The sequence below is a fragment of the Sciurus carolinensis genome, chromosome 3 (assembly GCF_902686445.1).
Source record: "Sciurus carolinensis chromosome 3, mSciCar1.2, whole genome shotgun sequence".
Taxonomy (NCBI): Eukaryota; Metazoa; Chordata; class Mammalia; order Rodentia; family Sciuridae; genus Sciurus; species Sciurus carolinensis.
The window spans coordinates 20,046,309-20,056,808 of NC_062215.1; the positions used below are offsets into that span (position 1 = coordinate 20,046,309).

The window sequence follows — 10,500 nt, forward strand, 5'->3', positions numbered from 1 at the left end:
CACTTTACCAGTGAGCTACATCTCCAGTTCTTTTAAAAAAATTTATTTTCTTTTGTTGGTTCTTTTTATTTATGCATGACTGTAGAATTCATTTAGACATAATTATACAAGCACGGAATATTTCTTATTCTAATTCTGACCCCAGTACCTCTCTTTCCCCTACAATTTCTTATTTTGACACAGAGTCTCATTAAATTGCCCAGACTGACCTTGAACTTGCAATCCTCCTCCCTAAGTTTCCTGAGCAGCTGGAACATGCTCCTGACCTGGTCTCCATTTTAATAAATGCTTGCTTAATTCATGAACAAATGTCCACCAGGCCTTAATTCAGCCCTCATCATTCATACATACCGCTTTGAGATTTTCTAGTCATTCTCTGTGCTGTCCATTAATCTATGGTGACCAACCGTCCCAGTTCTCTTAGGACTGAAGGAATGTGGGAAGTTTAGTTTTAAAATAAACTTGGAGAGAATTCTTGGGATTCCAAATTTTCAGTGCTAAAAACCAGGATGATCACTCTGTTAATAATTCAGTGATGGATCTGAAGGTTGGAAGAAGTGTTGCCTGCCTCTGGCTTCCACAGCTAAGGTCACGAATGTGATACTACCAGAATGAGATATGAGGACGGCATTTCCAGCTGGGTCTCTTGGAGGTAGTAGTCCCTGACTGGGGAGGTCTGTAGCTTTGCAAGAAACTTAATCTATTCATACAGCAGTGACCAGGCCCCAGGGAATCTAATTAAAGCTTATAAGTGAGGGATTAGTAAACCAGAGTGTCAGTTTAAAATGTTTCTGTTACTTTTCTAGAAGGCAGTTCCTTCCTTATTTAAGATCCTCAAGAGAATGGGAAGGGAGAGTGTTGAAGCCAGGCATTACTGAAGGTTGTATTGCATGTAGGATTTTAACTGACTTTCCACTGATGACATCTAGAATATTTGCAACTGGTGAGACTATGGATAAGGCCTAACAGACCCACCAACTCTGTCCAGTGCCTGTGTCCACCATGAGCTCCCTGATACTCTTTGTGCTTATCTTTACCTCATTTCAACACACTTTCAAAGTTATGGTCCCTAAGTTTCAAATTCATTTCACAACTCTTTTGGGGTATGTGCTTCCTGCTCTCGACCTCCATCTGATTCATGTTCAAGGATGCCCTGGGGTTACATGACCCTGAAGTGTTCTGGGAACATTACCTTTAAATGGCTAATTTTCTCTTATTTGGTTAGTCAAAAAGCTGTTCCTGTCCTAGGCTTGGATGTTCTGCTTTCTTTCCAACATTTTAACAGCAGCCACTCTTGTCTCTAAACGGGAGACAGTTATTTTTGTGGCTTGCAATCCCTCTGACCACAGGGACTTTTCACTACCAGCTCCACCTGCTGCCCTGATTCCCAGAGGCCTCCCTCCCTCTCCACCTGGCCTCCTCGATGCCCTCTGGTTGACATACTTTGGAGTTTACTGCTGGCCAAGAACAGGGAGGGGCTGTCGTGGTGTGGGGTGATGGTGATCTGGAAATAGCCTTGGGGGAGGGACTTGGCCTGGAGTCTGTGTTGAAGTGCTGTCTGTGCTCATAATGCTTGATACTCAGCAGTTAGAAAAAGAAGGCATCTTGGCAGATAGGCGTCTTCCTCCCAGGGTATTTATTTATCCACCTGGGCTGGTGACTGTACTGCTATCCAAAGGTAACTTTTTTACTCTGGGCTACCTAGGTGTTTCCTCCTGCCTGAGTCTCCACACTCGACTTAACTGGATCCTGTAGAGGAGGGCCGTGGGATCCCTTGTGGATTGGAGGTGAGCCAGCAGGCCACTCACTGACAGCAGTCCCGCTACATTGGCAGGCACTCAGTATCAGCCACTCGTGCAGATGTTCCAAGTGAGGAAAGGTTGGTCATCAGGAGCAGGGGCAGTAAAGGACAGACTGAGGCAAGGCACCCACAGTTACAGAAGTAGGAGGTGGAGCTGAGCAGGGACCAGGTGTACACTGGTTTTCGCTGAAGTCCTCTTCCTCCCCACTGGGAGAACAGGCAGCTGGCTAACACTGTTCAGTCTGGCTGTCCCTGAGTCATCCCCCTGATGATCCTGGCAACTGATAGTGACAAGTTGGCTGCTTTGTAGTGGTGACAGGCTTGTGGCCTCCTTGCTTCCCCTGAGACAGCCTGGGGCCTGGCTTATGACTGCCTGTTCTCTGCCCATCAGTCCTGCATAGACCTGTTCATAGGGGTCTGGGTGTTATATTGCTCCCTGTGTTCCCATGCAGAGCTTTATTAAAGATAAACAGGCTTACGGGTAGAAAAGTGTCCCCAGGCCACAGACCTGCTTTCTCTATCTCCTCCCGCCCCTCCCCACCCTTTTTAGTACTGGGGTGGGGGGAGTCTTAATTTACCCCAAGTTCCTTGGTTCTCTTCAGTCTTAAAAAATGGAAGAAAATTTACTAGGCCAGTGCTTTACCCTCATGCTATACTCTGCCAGCCCCCATCCTTCTGATCCCATGAAATCTAACTCTCTGGCTTTGGCCCCAGACATCCTGAAGGCAGGTTCAGTTCCCTGTCCTGGGTGATGGATATTTTTGCAATTGAGGCCTATACTCCCCATTTCAGGTATTAAACTGTCCTTTCTGTACAAGCATTCAAGGTCCCCACATCCTCTGACAACCATGGGCTCATCGTGGCTTCAAAAGACCTGAGCTGGGTGTGGTGATGCTTGCCTATAATCCCAGTGACTCCAGAGGCTGAGGCAGGAGAATCATAAGTTTGAGACCAGCCTCAGTAACTTAGCAAGGCCCTCAGCAACTTGCTGAGACCGTCTCAAAATAAAATATAATAAAGAAAAGGTGGGGCTTGGGATGTGGTTCAATGGTTAAGCACTCTTATGTTCAATCCTGAGTACTGAACAAAATTTAAAAAGACGTCAGAAATTCTACAACAGCCTGTAAGATACCACAAAAGGTAGTACAATGCAATGGTTAGAAACAGATGCTAACTGGGCGCCAAGGCAAACGCCTGTAACCCCAGTGACTCAAGAGACTAAGTGACTCAGGAAGATTGCAAGTTCAAGGCCAGCCTTAACAACTTAGTGAGACACTGTCTCAAAATAAATAAATAAAAAGGGCAGGGAGTGTAGCTCAGTGGTAGAGCGCCCCTGTGTTCAATCTCCAGTACTGCAATTTAAAAAGAGAAAAAGAAGCCAGTAGGGTTTGAATCCATTTTTGCCATTTACTAGCTGGGTGACTTGATGAATTAACCACCCTAGTTTTATTTATTAAATGAGATCAAGAATAATACCTACCACTTCATAGGGTGATTGTGAGGATTACACAAAATACTTATGCATTCATGGTTCGTTCATGAGGACTATGCTACAGTCCTCACCTGTGGGGTGTATAGTTAATGGGGTTGGTAGTCCACCAGTCTAGGGAGATCTAGCTTTACCTTTTTGATTCTCAAGATTCAAGTGCCGCTTGGTGCGGTGACACATATCTGTAATCCCAGCAGTTTGGGAGGCTCAGACAGGAGGATCGAGAGGTAAGCCAGCCTCAGCAACTTAGTGAGGTGCTAGCAACTTGGCGAGACCCTGTCTCTAAATAAGATACAAAAAAGGGCTGGGGATGTGGCCCAGTGGTTGAGTGCCCCAGGGTTTCATCCCTAGTACCAAATAAATAAATAAGTAGATAGATAGATAGATAGATAAATTGAAGTGCCTATTAATTCACTATTTCCCTGCAATCTTCCACCAAAAGTGGAAAGTACTGGTCCTTTAAATAACTGGAGAAACCAGATGCCATAATCCCAGAAACTTGGGAGACTAAGGCAGGAGGATCTCAAGCTGGAGACTAGTCTCAGCAACTTAGTAAGGCCCTAAGCAACTCAGTGATACAGTCTCAAAATAAAAAATAAATAAATAAAATAAAAAAGGATGGGGATGTAGCTCGATGGGTTAAGTGCCCCTGGGTTAAATCTCCGGTACCAAAAACAAACAAAAAAACTGGAAACCACGTGAGAACAGAATTATGGAACTTATTTATGGAAAGACTTTTGGTTCTACTTACAGTAAACACTTTGGATTTTTTTTTTTTTTTTTTTTGGCGGGGCTACTGGGGATTGAACTCAGGGGCAGAGCCACATCCCCAGCCCTATTTTGTATTTTATTTAGAGACAGGGTCTCACTGAGTTGCTTCACGACTCGCTATTGCTGAGGCTGGCTTTGAACTGGCAATCCTCCTGCCTCAGCCTCTGAGTGACTGAGATTATAGGCGTGTGCCACTGCGCCTGGCTGGTCTCTTATTTGTTGTTGTGGGACTGGGGATGGAACCCTGGGGTGTTCTATCACTGAGCTACATTGCCAGCCCTTTACATTTTTAAAAATTCTGGGACAGGATCTTGCTAAGTTGTCTGCATTGGACTCAAACTTGTGATCTTCTACTTTAGCCTCTTGAGTACCTAGGATTGCAGGCATGTGCCACTGCACCTGGCCTGGACTTGGTCTCTTGACTTGATGTTTCTGGGCTCCAGTTGCCTGAACCAGTGGTTCTCCCAGACTGGCTCTGTAGTACTGCTCTGCTGGCAGGAAACTGAAAGAGACTTAGGGCTGACTCTTGCTTGCTCAGAGACTAGTGGTAGGATGGTGCTCCCAGGCCTGTGGTTGTGATGATCAAGAGAACACTGATGTGTCAATATGAAAAAGGTGAAATGTTCCACACTTGCAGTGGGAGGGAACTATGACTTGTGTCAGAACAAGATCGTTATCTATGGACATTCTTACCTGGAAAGGAATTTCAAGTGGGTCAAACCCTACCTGTGCTCTCTGAAACTAGGTTGAAGGAAAAGCCAGGGAAGGCTGTTTTCACAGAGTTGAAGATGCTAGAAGTGTGGGAGGACCTTGTCAGTGATGAACAGGCATCCCTCTTCCCCAGTGCTGAAGCCTTCGAAGAGACCAGTGACTTGATTTATATCCAGTGCTTTATTAAAGATAAATAGTCTCATAAGAGGAGAAGTAAACGTGTCCCCAGGCCAACAGAGAGTGCGTGTTCGTGTGTGTGTGAGATATTTATGAGGTCCCTGATCTGTGCTGAGGAGTGGTCAGTCAGGCAGGGCCTGGGTCAACCAGTAAGGCAGATGAGGGTCCCTGTCCTGGGAGACTCATTGTTCCTGGGTACCCCAGGAGATGTAGTCTGGCCGTGTGGCTGCATGGTACTCATCGATGAGCTGCTGCACAATCTCTCTGGATGTGTCCATCTCATCAAAGTTGTCCTTGAAGATGTCCTCCTTGCGGAACTGCTCCATGAAGGCCTCCCGCTTCCGCAGCTTGTCAAACTGGCGACAGGTCCGCTCAAAGAGCTTGGGGCATTTAGAAAGCAGGAGTCACAAAGAAATCAAGGAGCAACATGGCCCAGACAGCCAGGACACCAAGGCTGTTATCCCCACAACAAAATACAGAAGCAGGGGGGGCAGGGAGGCAGAGTGGAGAGGCACCGTCAGGAAACTGACTTTAGAGAAAAAGATGCACACTGTGAGACTCACCGAGGAGATACTGGTGTGGTTGGCCATCATGAGCCCGCTGACCCGGTGAGCTGAGGGCAGGTAGGGTGACTTCCTCGACAGGGCCACCTGGATGCTGGCTGGGCCCCAGGGGATGAAGTTGGCCAACTTCCGTTCACGGATCCTCTGCAGGCTCTTGTGCACCTGGGGCGGGCACAGGAGCACTGGTGGGGGCCATTCCTCTACTCTGTAGGTCAGGGGATAGGGCAAAGGGGCCTCACCTACCTGGGTGGGGTCCACCTCTCCCTGGATGATGTTGAGGATGGCGATGTAGCAGTGGTTGGTCTGGCGGTCCCGGCCTGTGGACACCATCACATTCTTAGGCTGCAGCAGCCGCCTCATGACATCCAGGACTGTGGTCTTCCTCACGCTGGCCACCTGAGGGCAAGGTGGGTCACAGGGACCAGGCTGGCACTCAAGGCACAGTCCAGTCCAGAAGAGGAGCCAACACATGTCCCCATCAGACTTGGGGTGCTGTGGTATCTCTGGGGCATGTCTATAGGTTCAGGTCTACCCTGAGTCTCTGAGGCAGGAGGAGGATTAGCCCTCCTCTGCTAAGCAGATTCATGCTCCAGCGCAGGAGCAGAAGCAACCCCATCCCACCCAGTTGCTGCGGGAGCCAAAGGCTGAAGGAAGGTAAAGACAAGTCAGCAGGCAAGTGGCATGCTTCCTGCCAGTCCCTGAGCAAAAGCCTTGCGGGGCAGCAAAGGACAGCTCTTGGGACAGAGGGGAGAACAGAGAGGCAAGGTCAGTGTCTCTGGGTCCAGGCCAGCCCTGGCCGGGACACTGAGGGCTGCTCTTACTGACTGGTCTGTGGTGAGGGGGGTGTAACCGGTCATGAGGAAGTGGAGCCGGGGTGTGGGAATGAGCGAGGCGATGAGGCCGATGAGGTCATTGTTCATGTAGCCGGGGTAGCGCAGGGTGGTGGTGCTGGCCGACATGATGGTGGACACCTGGAAACGGGTGTGTGTATCATGGGTCTTGGCCCATATGGGACCTCCCTTCCCAGATAGCCTTCCAGCAAGTAGGGTTTCTGAAGGGGGCTCACCAGCTGGTTGATCTGGGAGAAGGATGGGTTCTGGATGTGAAGGCGGTCTGTGGCAATCAGGTTTAGAGCTGTATTGTCCAGCACCACCTGGGGGACAGAAGATAGTGGCAGATTTTATGGGGACAGGAATATCAGAAGATCTGCATGAGCCTAGGCTCTAAAGCTTTGAGTCTCATGGTTAGAGGAACTCACCCTAAAGGAACTTTCCCAGGCATGTGGAACAGGTGGACTCAAAACAGACTTCTTGAATGCATGAAAATGATTAAACAGACAGGGGCATTGGGATTGGGGACAGACAGAAGCCTAGACTCACCACACAGTCTGCATTCTGGGTCAGCCTCTTGAGGGTGAGGAGTGAGTTGTAGGGCTGGACCACCACATCACTCATCTCATCCTGGTTTGGGAACACTGAGTATGTCTGCACCAGCTTCTTGGGGTACCTGGTGAGGTTGGGAGAAGAAGAGAGCAACAGACTGGAGGCTTGGTAAACATGGGCCTCCTCGACAGCTATCTGGAAGCAGCTAAATCTGGATGGGGAAATTAGGGAATCTGAGTTTTCAAAGTCCATAACCACAGAGGGGGAAGAGCCAACAGACATCACAAAATCCAGGATTTCAACTCCAAACTTGGCAGCCCTCCCTGGACCTTCAACCAGAGGCCAGATTCTAGGCTCTAGTTCTGACCAATTGGAATGTGATCTGGTTCTCCATCATAAGTTCACTTTCCCCATTATAGGAGGCAATAGAAGGGCTCTTTCCTGCTCCAGTAAATAGGGTGATATGTCTGCTGGGCCTCGCAGTCACTTAGGAAACCCACTTTAAGATCATGTCTCTTCTAGTCCACAAACACAGACTTACCTATCATTCAGTCGTTCTAAGAGGTAGGAGCCCAGGCCAGAGCCTGTCCCCCCAGCAATGGAGTGGCAAAGTACAAAGCCCTGCATTAGAAATGGACAGTCAGTGTCTATGTATATAGTAGCAGGATTTCAAACTAGATCCATCTCTCAATTTTTTGGACTCCTGTCTTCCTATGTTCTTATTTCCCTTCCTGTCCCTCACCCATACAGCTTAGGAGATCCTACCTTCTATTCAATAAGGTTGGTAGCTTCTGCTCAGTGCAAGGGGTAAATGGATTGATCTAATGCTTAACAGGTGGCTTCTATGGGGTGTTGCCAAACCTTCCATGTTGAGTCCCACTAGCATTACTGATACACTCACCTCTAGACTGTCACTGCCATCTGCCTCCCGGTCTATGATGTCAAAAATGTCCTCATGAATCTTCTCTCCCTGAACAGACATGGAAAGGATCAGTGTGGGACAGGACCATGAGACAAAAACTCTGACCTAAGAATACCCTTAATTTTCTTTATAGCACCTAAAAATCCTTTTATGAAGCACAGCTGCTTTGCTTTTTATTTGCATGGAGAGGTGGTACAGCCCAGCAGTTATAAGCAAGTTGGGTGGTGCTGGGGATTGAACCTGGGGCCTCATGAACACTAGGCAAGTGTTCTATCACTGTAGATTTAGTTCTATACAGCTGAGTGACTCTGGGCAGATTACACAATCTTCTTTTTTTTGGGGGGGGTTACCAGGTATTGAACTCAGGAGCACCCAACCATTGAGCCCCATCCCCAGTCTTATTTTGTATTTTATTTAGAGGCAGGGTCTCACTGAGTTGCTTAATGCCTTGCTCTTGCTGAGGCTGGCTTTTAACTCTTGATCCTCCTGTCTCAGCCTCCTAAGCGAATGGGATTACATGCACCACCCCGCCAGGCAGATTATTATTTTTTAGAAGGACACAATATCTTTATTTTATTTATTTTTATGTGGTGCTGATGCTAGGCAATTGCTCTACCACTGAGTTACACCCCCAGCCCTACATAATTTTTACACCTGTTTCCTTAACTGTATAATGAAGATAATAACCCACAATCACATTCCCTTATCTAACATGCTTGGGCCAGTTACGTTTTGGAGCTAAAAAGATTTTATTTATTTTTTTGGCATTGAGGATTGAACCCAGAGGTGCTTTATCACCGACCTACATCCCCAACCCTTCTTAATTTTTTGTTTTGAGACAGAGTCTTGCTAAATTGCTCAGCCTGGCTTCAAACTTTCTTTATTTTGGCACCAAGGCTTGAACCCAGAGGCAATGAACCACTGAGCCACATCCCCAGCCCTTTTAATATTTTCTTTAGATACAGAACTTAATAAGTTGCTTAGGGCCCCACTAAGTTGGGGAGGCTGGTTTTGAATTCACAATCCTCCTGGTCAGCCTCCGAGCCAGTGGAATTACAGGCATGGCCTCAAACTTTCAATCCTCCTGCCTCCAAAGACAGCAAGCCATCTGAGTAGTTGGGATTAAAAAGCATGTGCTGACATGGCCAGCAACATATCAGATTTTAGGCAATGTGAGACATATAATGCATATTAAATATAACCTCATGGGGGTCTGAGGTGCATTAATCAAACACCTTAATATTTTAGTAATGAAAGTTTGGGTAATGACATTAAGTTGGATAGAAGCTATAAAATATCCTGTTTCCATTGAAATTTGGTTTTACTGCTAAATACGTTACAAAAAGTCTTTTGGCATCAGAGCTTTTTGGATTCTGGAAGGGAAAAGAAGAGACTGAGGACCTACCTCTAGGGTTATATAAATAAATTAACATATGTAAAGCACTTAGAATGGTCTGGCACACAACACTAGCTAGTACAGGTTAATGATATTATAAATTTAACTCTAGGCAAACATGTCTCTTGCCCTCCAGCATTCACATCCCTGATCTGGTTTAATTCTCTAGGAAGTGATAGGGTCTGTCCTCACACAGGGAGTTGTGGGCCGGAGAATAGCAAATGACCTGGGAAAATCCACTCGCCCAGTTGTTGCCAGCTCCTCCTCCATGTTCCGATAGGTAGATGTTCTCTGGGTTGTAAAGCTTGGCATAGGAGGAGTTGAGGATGGAATGGATCACCCGGGGCTCCAGGTCCAGCAGCACTGCCCGCGGGATGTAATGCTCATCATCTGCCTGTCAAGGGGAATCCAGGAGGGGCTCAATCAAGTAGGTGGGCCAAGTCCTGAGACCTCCCAATCTCTGGCTTTGCAGACCCTCCCTCCTCAAACTAGTTGCCCTGGCTACTCTGTCCACAGGGTTTCCCAATACCAAGCCACTGCCCTTCCCTTCAGGCCCCCTGGGTCACTGTAGGCCTTGGCCAAGTCGCTGGGGGCACCTGGTAGAAAAAGACGTCCTTGCGGTCAGTGCCCTCGGTGGCGAACTCCTCCACGATGCCCTCAGGACTGATACCATGCTCGGCGCACAGCTGTTTCCAGAACTCGAACCCAACTGGGGGAGGAGGCAGGCAGGGGAGAAAGAGGATATCTGGGTCTGGGCAAGATCCAATTAGCAGATGGGGGACTGAGCTCGAGGGTTCAGGGATGAGAAGTGAAGCTTTAGGACTCGCTCGTGTGTGAGGAAAGGGTTGCATGCCAGTAAATGGGTAGGGGAGGGTCCCTCCGGGTTGGACACTGGGTCAGGGACGTCCCGCCTTTCGGAGAACTACGATTTTAGGAAAGACCGATGGAATCTAGGATTCCACAGTGAGATCCCATCGAATGTAAGGAACCTAGGTAGCCGAGGGGCCGGAGGTTCGCTCACTCTGATTGCCGCACTGGCCCAACTGTAGGGTGATGATTTCCCTCGGCATCGCTCCTCAGGCACCGGCGTTGCAGCCGCTCCCGCCAGCAACGCCGCCGCTCGCCTGCCCGCTCGCCTCAAGACGCAGGCGCCAAACAACCCGCCCCACCCACGAACTTTCCCCTTTCCAATGAGAATTGAGTTCTGGAGATGGCATTTCCTTATTCATTTGGCTTCGGTCGTGCGGATTGCGCGTGCGTGCTTTCGGACCTGGTTCGGCGCCTCGGC

General features: G+C 48.2%; 1 protein-coding gene across 1 annotated transcript; it reads right to left on the bottom strand.

The window, feature by feature from the left end:
* Positions 1-4,939: 4,939 nt before the first annotated feature.
* LOC124980124 (tubulin gamma-1 chain) lies at positions 4,940-10,363 on the bottom strand. Its single transcript, XM_047545358.1, has 11 exons — positions 10,234-10,363; positions 9,809-9,921; positions 9,439-9,606; positions 7,796-7,864; positions 7,436-7,515; positions 6,892-7,018; positions 6,579-6,665; positions 6,334-6,483; positions 5,756-5,908; positions 5,513-5,674; positions 4,940-5,329 (listed from the first exon to the last, which is right to left on the bottom strand). Exons 1-11 carry the CDS (start codon positions 10,280-10,282, stop codon positions 5,132-5,134), a joined length of 1,356 nt encoding a protein of 451 aa, XP_047401314.1. The 5' UTR covers positions 10,283-10,363; the 3' UTR covers positions 4,940-5,131.
* Positions 10,364-10,500: the final 137 nt, after the last annotated feature.